The 20,930-nt window shown below is 40.0% G+C and overlaps 1 protein-coding gene across 4 annotated transcripts in view; it reads right to left on the bottom strand.

Moving 5' to 3' along the window:
* Positions 1-2,421: 2,421 nt before the first annotated feature.
* LOC126291779 (glycine N-methyltransferase) overlaps positions 2,422-20,930 on the bottom strand; it is a 90,352-nt gene continuing 71,843 nt past the window's right edge. For all 4 annotated transcript variants that reach the window (XM_049985472.1, XM_049985470.1, XM_049985471.1 and 1 more), the window contains 3 exons: positions 19,615-19,735; positions 5,658-5,803; positions 2,422-5,522 (listed from right to left, as the gene is read on the bottom strand). In XM_049985472.1, coding sequence (XP_049841429.1) covers positions 5,357-5,522; positions 5,658-5,803; positions 19,615-19,735 — 433 coding nt within the window. In that variant the 3' untranslated portion in view covers positions 2,422-5,356. The remainder of the gene's footprint in view (positions 5,523-5,657; positions 5,804-19,614; positions 19,736-20,930) is intronic.

Below are 20,930 nucleotides of genomic sequence, written 5' to 3'. Positions count from 1 at the left end.
TGTGTGATGTCCTTAGGTTAGTTAGGTTTAAGTAGTTCTAAGTTCTAAGGGACTGATGACCTCAGATGTTAAGTCCCATAGTGCTCAGAGCCATTTGAACCATTTTTGAACAAAGTATCGCTTTGTGAAAATTGCGGTTTGTTGTCTTTCTGACAGTTTTAACTATGATATCAGGGCATTTAACCTATTAGACACTTTGTTTCTCCTATGCATATTCTTTCTCTTTATATATAATAGTAAACAAAATGTGTATGCACGACAATGTACTGTTTTATTTCTAGTAGTCAGTTTTAACAGAGAACGCCTAAGTTCTATTTATGGATTGTCAGCGTGTCATTAGAATACTATGGAATCTGGATCATCTGAAACTAAATCCAGATTTCGGCTAGTGCCTAGCCATTATCAATGCACTATTTTCCAATCTCTATGCATGTAGTTCCCTGTTGTTCAGGTATCAGTAACAGTTCTTTGAAGATTCTAGCCCTGAGTGAAACAGGTAAACACTGAATGTGGACAGAGTTATTCAGAGTACGAGATCGATTCAGTTGCAATATTTACAGTTAGTAGTAGCCCTGAGTGACTTTATCTCTCATCACATTCACAGGTCATGTTCTGCTTTCTCCTGTCAGCTAAATATTAACACCAACTTAAATCTTCTGTTGCTAGGCACTAGCCGAAATCAGGATTTGGAATATATATATATATATATATATATATATATATATATATATATATATATATATATATATCCCCTAAGGGAAGTCTTGAAGTCTTTCCGCTCCCGGGATTGGAATGACTCCTTATATATATATATATATATATATATATATATATATATATATTACAAACAAAGATTCCAAGACTTACCAAGCGGGAAAGCGCCGGCAGACAGGCACATGAACAAAACACACAAACACACACACAGAATTACTAGCTTTCGCAACCGATGGTTGCTTCTTCAGGAAGGAGAGGGAAAGACGAAAGGATGTGGGTTTTAAGGGAGAGGGTAAGGAGTCATTCCAATCCCGGAAGCGGAAAGACTTCCCTTAGGGGAAAAAAAGGACAGGTGTATACTCGCACACACACACACATATCCATCTGCACATACACAGACACAAGCAGTCTTTGCCTTTAAATATGTCTGCTTGTGTCTGTGTATGTGCGGATGGATATATGTGTGTGTGTGTGTGTGTGTGTGTGTGTGTGTGTGTGTGTGTGTGTGTGTGTGCGAGTGTACACCTGTCCTTTTTTTCCCCTAAGGGAAGTCTTTCCGCTCCCGGGATTGGAATGACTCCTTACCCTCTCCCTTAAAACCCACATCCTTTCGTCTTTCCCTCTCCTTCCTGAAGAAGCAACCATCGGTTGCGAAAGCTAGTAATTCTGTGTGTGTGTTTGTGTGTTTTGTTCATGTGCCTGTCTGCCGGCGCTTTCCCGCTTGGTAAGTCTTGGAATCTTTAAATGGTTGCTGGGCTCTCATCATTTATAAATTATATAAAATTTATGTAAATAAATCATTTATATAAACAAACCATTTATAAATTACATACCAGTCACTGAGTGCGCCCACTTTCCTAATGGGAGGTAACCTAATACGTTTTCCATAACAATGTGTACACAAGGAACAACTAACAGATACTACTAACTGTAAGTATTGCAACTAAATTGATCTTGTACTGTGACTAACTCTGGCCATACTCAGTGTTTACCTGTTTTATTTATACCTTTTGCCCCATAATGCTGTAAACATGCAATAAATATATCCAGTTGTGGAAAATAAAAACTTAATAATAAAACAAAAGGTGACAGGTTGCAATAATCTGTGGAAACCTTCGTTCTTTTAAAATTAGAGTGAATATTTTCATTTAGAATGAAAATTGCTGGTTGAGAAGACTTAAGATGACAAACACATCTACAGGTGGTTACATAGTAATTCCTATGATGTGATTTAAGCAGGTAAGTGATATAGGTACAGTGAAGAAAGCACATTCAGTAGAGGAAAAGCACAAAGATGAGGCAATTGTGGAACCTGTTACCACTCATATAAATGCATCAGTCTGTTATTACAGTATGCTGTAGAAAATTTGTTTGATTATACTAATGTTGGTGAGAAACATCCTCCAGAAAACAGTGGAATCAAAAACAGAAAAATAAAAAATTTGTCTGGTTATTTCTCAAAAATAAACTAAAATACGCTGTGTTTGAAGTGGAATTTTGTAAATTGTCAGTTTCTGGAAAGTACTGCATCAGTGATGGTGTGAACTTTGAAATGTGACGTGTAACATGATTTGTAAACATAGTAAACAGCTGTAAAAACATGTGCTTTAGACTATTCATGTTTTCTGGTTATTCTTTCAATCTTACGTCCACCTTAAACTGGATAACTGGGAGTTTGATACAATTTACTATGTAAATGATTCAGCATTATGTTAAATTTTATAAGAAAATAATCACTTTATTGTTCATTTTTAGTACACATCGCAGTTACACTACTCTCTGCAGCCTCACTGAGGAACAACAAGCAATATCTACTTTACAAAATGTTAATCTATAGGACATTTTATCTCATACACATATACACTGCTATTGCATACTTACAATAAGCTTTATGTTATTAAGTAGAATACGTATCACTGCTAGTGCATACTTACAATAAGCTTTATATTATTAAGTAGAATACATACAGGCTTTTCTGTCGAGACATCAATACTACGATTGTATCATCAAATACCAGTTATGACAATAATTAGTTTTTGATCTTTAAGAAATAAAAATTTCTTCTTTGTATTAAAAAAGGAAGAAATTACTGGTGAGATGTGATTTTGTGTGAAGCTATGTAATATCACAGGATAATTGACACAGTGTAAGATAGTGAGCTACAGCAGATCTTAAATCTGGGAAAGAGGTTAGTGAAATACACAACACAACTGTTTTAAAAAGTTATGAAAAATACAGATTGCCCATGCACACTACTGGAAAAACACTTCCTGAGGAAAAACGAGTAGAGATACGTGGTGATTTTAAACCAACATACTGTCAAATAAACATCGCCACTGCTGTTCGATATGGTGTACACATGCAAATTATTTCCTCTTTTTTTGTACACAATGTTAGACTCAGGACATAGTACATGAGAGTGTTTTCTTTGGGAACAGTTTTCATTATGGATCACAGACATAAGAACCACATTAGTTTAGGAGCTCTTGGGTATCACCCACTCGTCACCTTCACATGGAAGTGGTTTTTATTTGTGGGTAAGGTCAGAATGACACAAATTGTTGTAAAATGAGTGATTGCTAGTACCAGGTGAGGTAATGGTGCACTGTGTTGAAACATAGTGAAAACAGACCTTCAGTTAAATTCTTCAGTCAGAAACTACGTAGTCAGTCTTCACTGCAGTGTTCTCAATGGGTGACATAATTTTGGCAACTTCAGGTGCTGTGTTGCTGAGGTGCTATTTGATGTGCCTATTTATTACCAATTACATGAATGGAGATAGCTTCTTTGATGGTGTAATGAGTACCCTCATGTTGTTTTAGCCCATTCCATGCAAAATGCTCAGCAACTGCATATTTTTCTCAGTTGCCTGAAATGCATACGACGTTGGTCTTTGGGTGTACATCCTTAGTAGTGGGAGGTTTCAGGGGAGGAGTTTTAACTACCTAGCTATCTCAGGCAACTTTCTCCTTGATGAAACCTAGCTGGGCAGATAGGTATGTGAAATAGTGAAAAACATTTTTAATCCCAAACTCTTTAAGGAGAAATCTGAGACCTTTTCCAATACTGTAATATCTGGGGAAAACTTTACACAGTAAAAAACCACATTTCTGATTAGAGTTCTTATAACCATTGGACACCACCGCAGGAACATTGCAAGTTAAATAGTTTCTTTACAATGCAACACACCATTTCTACTGCCTATACATTTTTGGGGAAGAAAAGTTACAAAATAATGTCTTTGTAGCCTCAACTAAACACAATGTGCAAATACACAGAAGAGAGCCAGCAAAACAATTGCTTTGCAGTCGTTTAATTTGTGATCAGTCACAGAACATATGAGATACAGCTGCCAAGTTGACTTCCCTTACTACAGACTGCCACAATTTCAGCACAACGTGCTTCCGCAGCTCCCAGATCTCAACTACCATACTCAGTCCATTCATCAATGCACCATTGTCTTTCAGTCTCTATTTTTATAATATAGACCAGATTTTATCTGTACTACATTATTTCTCACACTTTAGCTTCCTTTCTGTCACCTATTATAACCTGCCCATATTTACTGAAGTTACACTCCTCTCTGATTGACTACACATCTAAATCCTTGTACTCCACTTGTTTCATTTAGATCTCTTACAATTTTTCCCCACACTATCCCTGAATGGCTTTATCTCTCGCCACATCCACACAGGACACATTCTGCCTCTTCCTATCAGCTAAATATTAACACCAACTTACTTCTTCTGTTGTCCTTTGTTTCCCTATTTTCCCCATTTATCTGAATTTTTTGCAGCTCAATAATATGAAAAGGACAGATTGCTGTGCACTGCACAGAGTGGCACACAGACACATTGAGAAAAGGTTGCCAGATATTGTCAGCTCTCAGACTAAGCTCTTCATCAGATACAGACAAAACAAATCACAAACAGTTTATACATACAACCTCCCACCATCACCAACTCCAGTTGTCTCACACACATCTCCCACCTCACTTGCGAAAGCTACACCAGCACGAATTGATGATCTGTCTGGCCATCACCTAACTGAGGTCGAGCGTGCTGCCCGACACGGTGCACTAGACTTTGGCTATCTGTGCCATACACATTCTGCCCTCCGGCAACAGCTTTTTTGGAAGTGCCTGGGTAGTAATGCTACCTATAATGTATACTTCATTAACTGGAACCCCCTTGGCCTTAACCCTCGCTAGTCCCCAATTTCCACTACCCATTCTGGCAAAGATTGCCGTTCACCTCAGATGGAATTGCAGTCTGGCCTTAGTGCGCGGAGATGAATGTGGCCACGTGTGTGTGTGTGTGTGTGTGTGTGTGTGTGTGTGTGTGTGTGTGTGTGTGTGGGCGCATGCGCACGTATGCACGCACACACACGTGTGTTCCATTTTGTGTCAGTCTGACAATGGCCTTAGTCCGATAGCAGATAATATCTAGTAGTGTCATTTAAATGTGCTTTAATGCCTATTCTATGGGGCGAGCAGCAATCTATCCTTTTCATACTGCTGCTATTTCAGTCAGATTTTTTGTTGCCCACATATTTTTGTTTTGTTTTGCTTTTTAAATTTCACAGTACCACTCATTTCTAGTCATTTAGAAAGTATCACATAATAAACAACACAGTTAGTAGCTCAGATGAAGGCTTTCTGTACAACATGAATATAAAACGCAGGGTTGTCAATCTCGTGAAGCTGTTTGAAGTCACCATACAGTGTGTGTTCAGACTTTGCGCCAAAGACATCTTGCAGCATCCTCTTAAATACCTCCAATCTGTGCGGGTAGTACGAGAGACGGAACCTGTTCGAAAGAGGTCAAGCAGTATATTACTTTTTGGTTCTAGAAAGTAGCAGCGATGTGGCAGCTTAATTACTTTTTATAAAAAACATTGAGTTTAAAACAACTGACAAAAACATTTGTGAATTTTATAACTACCTAGCAATTGTGTCATCAGGAGTTACTCCGTTTTGCACATTCTTCTCTTTTTCATCAGACATGTCGAGCAGGTAGTCCAGAGTAACAACAGTTGGCTTCGCTTCCACGTACAGCACGGAAGTTACAATTTCTGTTGTTCTCTTACTCTGCAAATTAATACAGAACTTCTGTGATAGCAGGAGGGTGTGATTAATTTTATGTCATTTTGTTTATTGCTAGTATGTTAACTGACTGCAATAACACACTGAACAATTTGAGACATTTTTTAATTCTTTTTCTTTAAACATGAAGGAGAAGAAACATGTACTTATTTGTTATGACAAAGTAGGAAAATTGTTTACCTTAACTTCTAATTCATATAATTTATTTTCAATTACCTTATCAATAAATTTGCAAATTATGGTTATTCACATCTATTAAATATTCTCCAACATGCTACTTGTATGGTAAAATAACCCACCTCAGCATAAAAAGTAGCAGGTGACCAGAAAAATCAATGTCTCACAAAAACTAGGGGCAGAAGAGTTGTCAAACAGGGGGGAAATATTTTAAGACATGAAACTGGAAGTCTCATCCAGTTCAAAGTAAATAAAAATGAATTTATGGAAAAAAGCACGTTTATTTGAAACAGATCTTACTCACTACGTATTTTTGTGACATACCACAGGTTTCATGTTATTAGGAAAGACGATATTGTGCATAATAGTACAAATGTAGACAATAAAAAGAATCTACAGCCATGAAATATATCAACCGTTAACAGTAAATATATAAAATCATGGACTCATAACCGTACATACTAAGTTCTGTAGTCTGCCCAAAATCGACTAGAGATAATACACAGTAAGGCGGGCAGTAGATGGAGAAATACCACAACCTGGCACAGTTGCCTGGAGCCATCACTGCTCATGAGACTGGAGATCGAGATGCAGCACAAAACCTGTCAGAAGGAGCTACTTTCTGTTACTCTCCATTTCTCGGTGCTGCTCGACACAACCTGTTCAAATTTTGTTGCATTGTGCTCCAGCATAAATCAATATGTCAGCTACTAATTTATTTATTTCGATGTTCTACTATCACAAATGTACAGGGTGGTACCTCCCCTCTGAATACGAATACAGTATTTCCACTTCTGAAGTAAACAGTTGCAACAATGGACAGTTTTATGTAATAACTGATTCATTCTTCTGTCAGCATTTCAGTTTACTTCATCAGTGAAATTAGACATTTCTGTTTACACTCTGCAAAATGACTTTCTCAAGGGAAGAAAGAATTGAAATTGTGGAAGCATATGTGAAAACAGGTTCAACTAAGGAAACTTGTGAAATTTTCAGGGTCAAGTATCCAGACAGAGGACTGTCAGCAAAGAGAGAAATACAGAGTATGCAAAAAAACTGACAAACCTATTAATCTGTGCAAAATGTAAGATGACAAAGAACTGTTTCGGTTCGCACACCAGAAGTTATTGCAGATATTCATCAAACAATTATTCAGAGCCCAAAGAACTCTACGTGTAAATTGGCTCAACAGGCATACGTAAGGAAATTTGTAGATGTATCGTGTGACAGTTCTGCAACAATTATGGGAAGATGACAGTCAGAAATGTGCAGATAACTAGCTGTGTTCTCCCTACTAAAAAATCCTCAATCCAGTCACAAATTTCATGGATACCCCACAAATGAGTCAAATCGGACATCAAGAAATTTTGCATAAACCTGACTGCCTTGATTCATGGCTTTCAGGATGTCATGCAAGAAAAGTGTGAGTTGGGTTTCACATAATCGACTTTTTTTGAACCCATGCTGGTTGACAAAACGGAGCTCATCCTGTTCAAGATACCTCACCATGATTGAGCTCAGAATATGTTGTAACATTCTACAACAAATGGATGTCAAAGACACTGGACTGGATTATAGTTTTGTCGTCACTTCTGCTACCCTTCTTGTCGACATGTGTGACCTGTGCTTTCTTCTAACTACTGGGCATGGTTTTTTGTTTGAGGGACTTACAATAAATTATCATTAACAAAGGGACCAACTCAGCTAAAAATTTGGTATAGAATCTGATAGGGAATCTAGTGGTTCCGGTAGATTTGCTCAGTTTTAATGACTTCAGCTGCTTGTCAATGCCACCATCACTAATATTTATTTCATTCATCTTTTCAGTGGTAGAAGAATTAAAAATTGGGGCCATTCCCCTGGTTTTCGTTTGTAAAGGAACATCTGAGAATGGAGGTAAGTATGTTTTCTTTTGCTTTGCTACACTATGTGAATATGGATTGGGGGTAAGAAATGAAAGAGGAAGCCGTCTGGTAGAATTTTGCACAGAGCATAACTTAATCATAGCTAACACTTGGTTCAAGAATTATAAAAGAAGGTTGTACACATGGATGAATCCTGGAGATGCTAGAAGGTATCAGATAGATTATATAATGGTAAGACAGAGATTCAGGAACCAGGTTTTAAATTGTAAGACATTACCAGGGGCAGATGTGGACTCTGACCACAATCTATTTGTTATGAACTGTAGATTAAAACTAAAGAAACTGCAAAAAGGTGGGAATTTAAGGAGATAGGACCTGGATAAACTGAAAGAACCAGAGGTTGTACAGAGTTTCAGGGAGAGCATAAGGGAACAATTGACAGGAATGGGGGAAATAAATACAGTAGAAGAAGAACGGGTAGCTCTGAGGGATGAAGTAGTGAAGGCAGCCAAGGATCAAGTAGGTAAAAAGACGAGGACTAGTAGAAATCCTTGGGTAACAGAAGAGATATTGAATTTAATTGATGAAAGGAGAAAATACACTCCTGGAAATGGAAAAAAGAACACATTGACACCAGTGTGTCAGACCCACCATACTTGCTCCGGACACTGCGAGAGGGCTGTACAAGCAATGATCACACGCACGGCACAGCAGACACACCAGGAACCGCGGTGTTGGCCGTCGAATGGCGCTAGCTGCGCAGCATTTGTGCACCACCGCCGTCAGTGTCAGCCAGTTTACCGTGGCATACGGAGCTCCATCGCAGTCTTTAACACTGGTAGCATGCCGCGACAGCGTGGACGTAAACCGTATGAGCAGTTGACGGACTTTGAGCGAGGGCGTATAATGGGCATGCGGGAGGCTGGGTGGACGTACCGCCGAATTGCTCAACACCTGGGGCGTGAGGTCTCCACAGTACATCGATGTTGTCGCCAGTGGTCGGCGGATGGTGCACGTGCCCGTCGACCTGGGACCGGACCGCAGTGACGCACGGATGCACGCCAAGACCTTAGGATCCTATGCAGTGCCGTAGGGGACCGCACCGCCACTTCCCAGCAAATTAGGGACACTGTTGCTCCTGGGGTATCGGCGAGGACCATTCGCAACCGTCTCCATGAAGCTGGGCTACGGTCCCGCACACCGTTAGGCCGTCTTCCGCTCACCCCCGACATCGTGCAGCCCGCCTCCAGTGGTGTCGCGACAGGTGTGAATGGAGGGACGAATGGAGACGTGTCGTCTTCAGCGATGAGAGTCGCTTCTGCCTTGGTGCCAATGGTGGTCGTATGCGTGTTTGGCGCCGTGCAGGTGAGCGCCACAATCAGGACTGCATACGACCGAGGCACACAGGGCCAACACCCGGCATCATGGTGTGGGGAGCGTTCTCCTACACTGGCCGTACACCTCTGGTGATCGTCGAGGGGACACTGAATAGTGCACGGTACATCCAAACCGTCAACGAACCCATCGTTCTACCATTCCTAGACCGGCAAGGGAACTTGCTGTTCCAACAGGACAATGCACGTCCGCATGTATCCCGTGCCACCCAACGTGCTCTAGAAGGTGTAAGTCAACTACCCTGGCCAGCAAGATCTCCGGATCTGTCGCCCATTGAGCTTGTTTGGGACTGGATGAAGCGTCGTCTCACGCGGTCTGCACGTCCAGCACGAACGCTGGTCCAACTGAGGCGCCAGGTGGAAATGGCATGGCAAGCCGTTCCACAGGACTACATCCAGCATCTCTACGATCGTCTCCATGGGAGAATAGCAGCCTGCATTGCTGCGAAAGGTGGATATACACTGTACTAGTGCCGACATTGTGCATGCTCTGTTGCCTGTGTCTATGTGCCTGTGGTTCTGTCAGTGTGATCATGTGATGTATCTGACCCCAGGAATGTGTCAATAAAGTTTCCCCTTCCTGGGACAATGAATTCACGGTGTTCTTATTTCAATTTCCAGGAGTGTATAAAAATGCAGTAAATGAAGCAGGCAAAAAGGAATATAAACGTCTCAAAAATGAGATCGACAGGAAGTGCAAAATGGCTAAGCAGGGATGGCTAGAGGAAAAATGTAAGGATGTAGAGGCTTATCTCGCTAGGGGTTAGATTGATTCTGCCTACAGGAAAATTAAAGAGACCTTTGGAGAAAAGAGAGACACTTGTATGAATATCAAGAGCTCAGATGGAAACCCAGTTCTAAGCAAAGAATGGAAAGCAGAAAGGTGGAAGGAGTATATAGAGGGACAATATTATTGAAATGGAAGAGGATGTAGATGAAGACGGAATGGGAGATACGATACTGTGTGAAGAGTTTGACAGAGCACTGAAAGACCTGAGTCGAAAAAAGGCCCCGGGAGTAGACAGCATTCAATTAGAACTACTGACGGCCTTGGGAGAGCCAGTCCTGACAAAACTCTACCGTCTTGTGAGCAAGACGTATGAGACAGGCAAAATACCCTCAGACTTCAGGAAGAAGACAATAATTCAATCCCAAAGAAAGCAGCTGTTGACAGATGTGAAAATTAGCGAACTATCAGTTTAATAAATAACAGCTGCAAAATACTAATGCGAATTCTTTACAGACGAATGGAAAAACTGGTAAAAGCCGACCACGGGAAAGATAAATTTGGATTCCGTAGAAATGTTGGAACAAGTGAGGCAATACTGACCTTACGACTAATTGTAGAAGAAAAATTAAGGAAAGGCAAACCTACGCTTCTAGCATTTGTAGACTTAGAGAAAGCTATTGACAATGTTGATTGGAATACTGACTTTCAAATTCTAAAGGTGGCAGGGTTAAAATACAAGGAGAGAAAGGCTATTTACAATTTGTACAGAAACCAGATGGCAGTTATAAGAGTCAAGGGGCATGAAAGGGAAGCAGTGGTTGGGAAGGGTGTTGTAGCCTGTACCCGATGTTATTCAATCTGTATATTGAGTGAGCAGTAAAGGAAACAAAAGAAAAATTCGGAGTAGGTATTAAAATCCATGGTGAAGAAATAAAAACTTTGAGGTTCGCCGATGACATTGTAATTCTGTCAGAGGCAGCAAAGGACAATAAATAGTTTGTACAAGAAGAGAATAGAAGCTTTCAAAATGTGGTGTTACAGAAGAATGCTGAAGATTAGATGGGTAGATCACATAACTAATGAGGAGGTACTAAATAGAACTGGGGAGAAGAGGAGTTTGTGGCACAACTTGACAAGAAGAAGGGTCCAGTTGGTAGGACATGTTCTGAGGCTTCTGAGGCATCAAGGGATCACAAATTTAGCATTAGAGGGTAGTGTGGAGGGTAAAAATCGTAGAGGGAGACCAGGAGATGAATACACTAAGCAGATTCAAAAGGATGTAGGTTGCAGTAAGTACTGGGAGATGGAGAAGCTTGCACAGGATAGAGTAGCAGGGAGAGCTGCATCAAACCAGTCTCAGGACTGAAGACCACAACAACATTGCTACACTCAATTTCAGTTCCTGTCTCATCCATGAGTGACAGGACAAGCAGAATTTCTTTGCATTTTGTGAGAGATTTCTCAACAATATTCTGCAATGGTAGTTGTCAAAGACTTTACACATTGCTGTCTTGACAGCGAAATGCATTTCATTCAGTGTTTCTCTATCTATATATTTATGCTTTGTTTTACACCTATTATGCAGTAGTCTCTGTTTCTTTACAGTGACTGTACACCACGGAGGGTTCCTCTCCCATCAACTTTCCTATTGTGTACACTTATAAAACCACTACCGTGGTGCTTAGAATGCCGCCAGGAGTCGTGCTGAGGCAGCAATCTGCTGCCTGAGTGACCATATGTGATGACAACTGAATAAAGAATGTTATACCAAATGAGCTCTCCCGACTCCGCACTTGGTGTGGTAGGATGGTTTCCACACACTCAATTCTCCAGTAAAAACAGCCATCCCGGTTAATAGTGGAGTCCGCATTGCTGATACCATTATAGTATATGCAACGTTAAACATACTGTATCGTCACAAGACACTAAAGGCAGTCCCTTGTCGATGTAGCTATCCTTCCTTGTCCTTGCCATCTTCACCATTTGGTTCCAGTACCTCACGTTCATTCCACTGATAACACATTGTTATACGAATATTCTGGGCCAGCCTCTCAATTTTTTCCCATAATTTTTCTTCCAAGATTTTTTTCTGAAGCTTTTATGTTGGTAGAGACATTAATTTCTTTTGCTGTTTGTTCTTTCCGTTTTCAAGCTGTTTTAGTGGCTCTTCTCATATCAAAATCTCTCAACTTCTAATCTTTATTGTTCTTGAGTCCAACCTTCACGACCACAGCTCAAAATGGTCCAAATAAATGTTCAAATGAATTTCTTCCTTATTTCTGTATTAAGATGCTTGTTTATTAATAAATTTCTCGCATTCATAGTGTCATTATAACTACTCCGGTTCCTTTTACTTCTCTGAATCTAAATTTGTTGGTCAATTTTAGACTTTAGACTTTACAATACTAAGCAGAATTTGTGAATCATGGCTTAATGACACCAGTGTTCTACAATTTAACTATCATCAGCATTTCCTTCTCAGGTACAGTAACCGTTTTACTTTTTAGTAACCCCAATGGCAGTGCCCCACCTTTGTAACAGACAAACATAAACCTGTACAGCTGTTCGTTCAACTTATTTCCTACAGTCTTTAATAACACAGGAGGGATGTTAACTGCTTCAGTCACTTTGTTGTTAGTTAAGTAATTTAACAAATCGGCACTGTGACCAAATCGCTGGCATCTGTAACACATCTGAGGGATGGTATATAAGATTTGACCCAAATTCAAAAGAAACCCTGTCACAATTTGGTAGTGATAGAGGACTGATGGTCACAATAAAGGTGTCAGTCTTCTATGATGGTCACAATAAAGATCTTCTATATTTCACCTTGGCGTCAAAAAATAACTGAAAAATTGAAAATAAATAACTCATCAGTTCCAGATGGAATCCCGGTTAAGTTTTACAGAGAGCGCACCGCAGCATTAGCCCCTTACTTAGCTTGCATGGACTTAGAAAGCACCCAACAGGCAAAACATTTTCTTCAAACTGTGGATGAAAGGCAACAGGTAAACTCCATATTCATGGATTTCCAAAAAGCATTTGTCACTATAGCTCGCTGCACACTGTCGACGAAGGTCTGAGCTTACAGATTAGGTCCCAGGTGTGTGAGTGGCTTGAAGACTTTTTAAGTAGCATATTCCAGCACACTGTCCACGACATCGACATCGAGCGTAACATTTGGGTACAGCATTAGTAGTGTACAGATAGACACCGTCACATCGATTAAACATCGAGGTGTAACGTTTCACAGTGATATGAAATAGAATAGGAATGAACGTTTGAAGATTGTGGTAGGGAAAGTATTCTCGAATATGGATCGAGTGGTCAGCATCCCCACAAGGTGTGACTGAAGGAAGACATCGAAGCAATTCAGAGGCACACTTCTAGATTTGTTACCGATATAAGTACTTCTGAGACACTTCATGAACTCAAAAGGGGATCCCTGGATGGAAGACGATGCTCTTCTCATGACGTACCATTGCAGAAATTTATAGAACTGGCACTTGAGGCTGACTGCAGAATAATTCTACTGCCTCCAACATACACTGTGCATATGGACCATGAGAATGGCTCATATGGAGACATATAAACAGTCGTTTGTTTCCTTGCTCTATTTGTGAGTGGACCAGGAAAGAAAATGACTAGTAATGGTACAGGGTACCCTTCTTATGGCGGATTGTGGAGTATCTATGTATATGTAGGTGTAGATTATTTCTCTGAGTTCTTTGTATGACATTAACTGTTCTGTGACCAAGTGCATCGGCATATGTATCTCGATTACAATCTCATATTCAACTAATTTTGTATATTGTATTAAAAGTTCCACCTCCTTCGCCTTGTTAGTTTCAACCAACAAGGAACCATCTCACAATTTTTAAATGTTTTTAAAGTACCAGAAAGTCCTGCTAAACCTTTATGAATAGAGAAAGGGAACATTTTTTCAAATCTCCTCTTCTTCTTGATCACCAGAAACACATTTGGACTACTCTCCCTCAGTCTTTTTGTCGAGTGGTTGTCACCGAGAGCAGGTAGGGATATAAAGTAGCAGGCAGGAAGAGATTCCCTTATCTGGCTAAGCATTATACAACTCAGGTGCTATTCGTTCCTCACAGGCTGCCCACTAATGAGCATTTCACCTCAAGAGCCGTATACCTCATCAGCACTCGGCACACACTGAGGTCCAGTGTTTTACTTATATATCCTTGTGATCTGGCCAGCTGAGCCTAAATCTCTGTTCCCTGTGACACACACAGTTCCACCTCCATGACGCACAGTGGTCGCTGGAGTGTGCCTGGAACTTACGGTAACAGAGGACAGTTGTCACTCACTGGTCGCGAGGTCCAGAAACCCGAGTTCACTACACCCGTACCGGCAAACAAAGGTCGACCTCCCTGAGGTGCTCCCATTTGGCACAGCCTGCACGGCTCATGTGGCGTATCAAATGCCCCAAGTGCGGTGAGTGTAGCCCCGGAGTAGCTGTTCAAAATGACGAACATCAGCTTCGATGCATACATTATGGTGGTCAGTCAGACTCTGCTGTACACTCACAAATACACCGTTGTCTTCTATCAGATTTCTTTATGGGGACTCATATATTTAAGCTGAATTATAAGCAAACCAAGAGCTCTATTGCAAAATCAGTTATACTAATATTTTTCTTGAATGAGATTTTCACTCTGCAGCGGAGTGTGCGCTGATATGAAACTTCCTGGCAGATAAAAACTGTGTGCCCAACCAAGATCCGAACTTGGGACCTTTGCCTTTCAGGGGCAAGTGCTCTGCCATCTGAGCTACCGAAGCACGACTCAGGCCCGGTCCTCACAGCTTTACTTCTGCCAGTATCTTGTCTCCTATAATCCAAACTTTACAGACGCTCTCCTGCGAACCTTGCAGAACTAGCACTCCTGAAACAAAGGATATTGTAGAGACATGGTTTAACCACAGCCGCTGCAGAGTGAAAATCTCATTCTGGAAACATCCCCAGGCTGTGGCTAAGCCAAGTCTCTACAATATCCTTTCTTTCAGGAGTGCTAGTCCTGCAAGGTTCACAGGAGAGATTCTGTAAAGTCTGGAAGGTAGGAGATGAGATACTGATAGAAGTAAAGCTGTGAGGACGGGGCATGAGTCGTGCTTCGGTAGCTCAGATGGCAGAGCACCTGCCCGCGAAAGGCAAAGGTCCCGAGTTCGAGTCTCGGTTGGGCACACAGTTTTAATCTACCAGGACGTTTTAATATTTTTCTTGTTTTATTCTGCATTAGCAGCTTGGTTTTAAAGTTCAACATGTATATTTTTTTATTTTAGATTGTAGTACGCCTTGTCTAATTTTTGGTGTCTTCCCTACAAACTGCTAACTTCAAAAACTATATAGCTTGAAATGTGTTGGTGCAATGTTAATGAAATTTTAGTAGGTTATAGGCACTTATATTGTTAGTGGAAATCTCAAGTTACAGAATTCTTCAATCACTCAAAAAAGTTATTATGATTTTTGAAAAATAATTTTCTCTCAGCACAGGATAAACACATAACGGAAACTGTGGGTTTATTTTGAAGGTCTCTTTTGTAACTGTTATAAGCTACAACAACTGTGACCTCAAGTGTAATACAGATTTTATAAATAGCAATATTTAATACTGGTTTGTGCATCCTGGGCCTTGGGAATAACAGAGGGTGCAGTTGTGGAATCAGGTGCTATGTTTTCCAACAGACAATGGGTTTGTAGCAACAACGCATTCATTTTCACAGCCGTGCAAGCTGTTAAGCAGAAACAATCTTAGATATCACTCTTTATAAAATCCGTATCACACTGTATGGTCACAGTGGTTGTAGTTTCTCGCAAAAACAAGAGAGACATTCCAAACAAACCCGTGGTTTCTGGAATGTGTTTATCCTGGGCTGAGAAAAAGTTACTTAAAATAAACCTTAAGAGCTCTTTTGTGGGTGACTGAAAAAATTCTGTAGTAGCTATTTCTACTACAAATATATGCACCTACAAATGATTAACATTTCATTAACGTTGGAAAAATACATCACAAGCTATATAGTTTTGAATTGAGCAGATCATAGCGAAGAGCAGAAAACCGGAATACCCTTACAACAATGTAAAATAAAAAATATATATCAAACTTCAAAACCAAATTGCCTCATATAGCTGAATGCAGAATAAAACAAGAAAAATACTGGTAAACTCATTTTGTGATAGCTCTCTTGGTTTGCTTGAAATTATAGCTTAAGCTTGAGTCTCCGAAATAAAAAATCTGACAGTACTGCCGAATGAAAAGGGTAGGCAGGATTCTACTAAACAGTTCCCCCTTCAGTTTCTAGTATTGTGTCATACACTGACAACTTAAGGGAACCCATAGGAAAATTGCCGTAGGACAGAGATCTGGAAATTGTGCTAGATGTGAGACATCACTCGGGCACTTGCGGCCATCGAAGTGGTGAAGGCCACAATCCTCCTAAAACCACATCCTCTTACAGTCGATGGGATGTGCTCTTCAATAGATTTGAAAACAGTGACCCTTCTGAGAGGTCACTCTGTTTCACTGAAAGATTTCCTTGAGATGTCCATCATTTTCTGGGTTGAAATTCCAAACTTATGTTAACCAATTTTTGTTATTTGTGAGAGCAAGATTTATTTCTTTAGTTTTCATGGCCATAACTGACATTTTGTAGGTTTCCTCATCACTTATTAGTGATTGCTCCAAGTTCAGCTATGATTCACAGTTTTTTATTAATGCATCTGTAAGTCATATGTGATGGTTCAGGGAAATTTGGAATTTCGACCCCAAAAAGGCTGGACATCTCAGGGAAATCTTTGGGTTGAACAAAGTCACCACCCAGAAAGTTTACCATCATTTCCTTCATTACCGTCATCTGACATATTTTGTGCCACACCATATCATTATGTAAAAATCATGAGTACACATGAAATTTTCACAGGAACACGCCTCAAACTGTCATTCCCAGACTTCAACATCAATGGACTCCAATAGGAATAAAACACTGAATTTCAAACAGGAGGGAGTTGACGAAGTATTGATCTGCATTGAAATTACTGGAAAACAAGCGAAGGCAGAATATCCAGTAACAATCTAACAAATGTCAAATGTATGTTCAGATACAGATCAGCACATGCAAATGACAAGTACACAGCTAGATGATAAATTCTTATGCACGTTTCTCTCTGTCACACTTGAATATGTGATGGGACACAGACCTGGAGTCCGAAGTACCAGCAGATAGTGCAAGGTGATACCCCAGGTCACCAAGTGCACCGAAAGTAGCCATGATTAAGAACAAGTTGAAGCCACCTTTTCTAATGGAACTCCACAACTAATTGTTTCTGCACCAGAACCTGCAATGGTGTGGCTATTTGTGTTTCGTCTTACAGAAAACAATTCCACTGACCTTTCAGTGATTCCTTCTCTTGCAGTTTGTCCACATGCCTTCCCTTTTACAAATTGTCAATGTTCATCGGCTAGACAAAGCTGTAGTAGAAAATACATACCTCTACAGCTGACATCAAAATGTCTTTCAGTGTCAAGTTACCTGAACGAGTAATTAAAAGGTAGTTTGTGAATAAAAACTTCAACTTCTTTGATACAAAACACCATCAAGCCCATGCTATAGTTTTGTCTCTCACAAGCAATCACTAACTCATTATAGCCAGTAATAAACAGATTGTCTGTGACAGAACACTCCCTCAAACATTGCACAATTTGACCACTACGAATGATCAGTTAGGGGTTGTGCCTTGTACAACATGCCATGCGGATTTTGGCTGTTAATAATTCTCTTAAGCTTACAAAATACACATGAACGAACTGCCCTCTACTGACTGATACACATCGTAACCAATCAAATATTAGTGTTAACCCACGCAATCCTATGTCTTACTTTTGACCAATCATAACTTAATAATTTTTATGAACAGTTTATCAAAAGAACACATTCATAAACTCCACAAATATCAAAATAATTATGTCTTTGAATAACAAAATTATCATAAAATATATATTTTTTCCTAGTCCCATAATCTGCCTAGCTGTAGTTTAAAATTTCTCTCTTTCTGTCCACAGTTCTAACGCTTTAATATACTCAGTTAATAGACAGAAAAATTCACACCATCAATCACATTAATTAACAGATTGGCAATAATTAATGGAAGTCATTATAATGGCAATAAGTACAGTTCTGTTTCCCAAATATATGGTTTTAGCTACTTGATAATTTCATAGTTCAGAAAATGCTGACACCTTTCAGTCACAGCCGAAACTACTTGCAGCTAGCTCCTGGATCCAAGTGCATCTATCATGCGAGACACGACTTGGGTATGAAGCTGTTTGCCTGCTACTGTCCCTTACTTACATAAGTGTACGCAAGGTGCTACACCTCGAACCTTAGCGCAATTTGTAATGATATCACTCAGAATATCTCTTTCTCTCAAAGAACAGTTCAGTTTGTTCTACTCCTTCAAAATTCCCTGAAATTACTCCACCTCTTCAGGTAAGTTCAATCACCCTCAGAATTCCCAATTTTTCCAGGCAAGTTGTAGCACTGTATCTTCAATGAACATCAGGTGAAGTGGCCCATCCAGTACTACCCGATATCTCCATGCATCCTACTGTGAAAAGCATTTCAGTCAAGAAACTCAGCCAGATAAGCGTGGCTCCAACAGACAAGCATGTCATATGTATCTACCTGTCTGTGGCAATAGGCTTATTCTTGTCAAGATGACGTTGTCATGAAACTTTTCTCTGAATGATCATTGTGATTTCCAGCCCATAGGTCCTGCTGCACCACATTAAACACACACCACGCTCTCCCTTAGATGCCTGATCACAAACTGTATACAGTAGCGAACTCCAAAGGTGATTGAGTTGTTTCTTGAGGTAGCACCAACAATACTGATGTAATTAGCAGTTGTTTGTCAAGAAACATAGGCAGTTCGCAAACAACTGTCTCACGCACACCACCCCTTCAAAGTCTCCTAGTAACATCTGAAATGTTTCCATCCAATAGTTTTTCCATGATCTTAAAACACTCATTTTTAGATCCTCTAGCAACCCAATAATAATGGAACACACAATTTGCTGAAAATTCCTCATTTTAGTCAGTAAAAGAATCAAGTTTCTTTCTTTTCTTCCTCAATGGCATCGGTACGTGTAACAAAACCACTTATAACTACATCCTTCTGCCTTCGTGCACCACAGTAAAAGTAAAGTAAAAAGTAAATAAAACTGCACATTGGAGGGAAGCCCAGAACTGGATAAGACTAAAAATGAACACCTGAGTTGTGCAGTTTGCTGAAGATTAGACCATTTAACTTGCCAATTGTTTCATTCTTTCACAGAGATCATAGGGTTTAGCAGCACAAGACATACATTTTTCCCGAGCCGTAGAAAAAACTTCCCAGACCGACTGTCAACCTGTAACTCTCACTACTTTGACAGAGATATGAATACTTGCAAAAATTCTCCTATACCAATGTTCTAATCGCCCATATAAGATAAAAGGAATAGAAAGAATCATTGGAACGTTAAAAAATAGTTTTGACATATCTCCATATTAAAGCTAAACAATTGTCACAAAACCATTTCTATCAAATTTCCATTAAGCATAACTTACATTGTAGTACAGACAGTGCTTCGGAGTTTTCCCAGTCTCCAGAATGTCGTCATAGTTCCGATGATCAATGAGAAGCAATCCTCCACGTTTTACACATTTCTTGAAATTTTCCAGAGCCTTCCTGCAGCAGTAAAAAACAGAAGTTCTGCATCACTTTTTTTACATCAGAATGGTGAAAAATATCGGTAAATAGACACTACATTTTCCAATTATAGAAAATCAGCATAATAAACACAAATACGCATAACGGATTTAAAAATCTTAGTTTACAAAATGAAGTATCACTGTCATCTGCCACTCTTGCTTATACAATAAAACCCCCTTTTTACACTTTCAGTAGAATGTGTAAATGTAAAATGCACAAAAGCATACAAAACAACAAGCGAAAATGAATAAATTACTCTTACTGTCATTCTCTTTATAGTGTTCAAAATATGAAATAAAAACAATTAAAATTTTGCCCGTTTGAAAAAATCTGAAATGTGGAAGCAAAAGTCTTTTGAGAAACCACAGGAAAAATATATTCACATTCTAATGTGAGAATTATTATTCACAGTCATTATAACTTTATGGTAAATAAAACTTGTAACACAATATTAGTTAAAACATAAAGATGGCAATCTTTGTAAACAGAGAACAACGGGCATGAAACCTACAGCTCGTTGCTGACAAGGAAGTCATTTGGTTCATGGATGTCCTGAGTGAGAAAGTGGTTGGAAACTGTCGCCGTGTTATGGAGCACATTGAGCAGGTATTTTTACTTCTGACATCAAGTCATATCAAACTTAAAACTGTACGAATTAACGTATTCCACACAGAAGTAATAACGATTCGTTGATTGGGAGGTCATTCCAAGGCGTGGCAGGCAGCGAAAGACGTACCCGGAGGCTGATCAGAAAGCCTCCCCGGTGCATCTGACAAACAGGTTTCAGGTACTGTCTCTGGTTGAGCCAGATGCAGCTGCCTGCCCAGTTTCAGAGGATGATTCTCAGCCTTCAAGGTACGGAAAATCACAGAGGGTGGGCTTATTGGTAGTTGGGAGCTCCAATGTTAGGTGTGTAATGGGGCCCCTTAGGGATATGGCAGCTAAGTAGGGGAAGAAACCCAGTGTGCACTCCGTGTGCATTCCGGGTGGAGTCATTCCTGATGTGGAAAGGGTCCTTCTGGATGCCACGAAGAGCACAGGGTGCAGCCAGCTGCAGGTGGTGGCACATGTCGGCACTAATGACGCGTGGATTCCAGTGGCTATCTGATTTGCTGAAGGCTGCCGATCTTGCTTACAAGATGAACACAGAGCTCACCATCTGCAGCATCGT

The sequence above is a fragment of the Schistocerca gregaria genome, chromosome 9, assembly GCF_023897955.1.
Source record: "Schistocerca gregaria isolate iqSchGreg1 chromosome 9, iqSchGreg1.2, whole genome shotgun sequence".
NCBI lineage: Eukaryota > Metazoa > Arthropoda > Insecta > Orthoptera > Acrididae > Schistocerca > Schistocerca gregaria.
The sequence above is the reverse complement of the archived record's forward strand: the minus strand, read 5'-3'. Positions and strand labels throughout refer to the sequence as shown.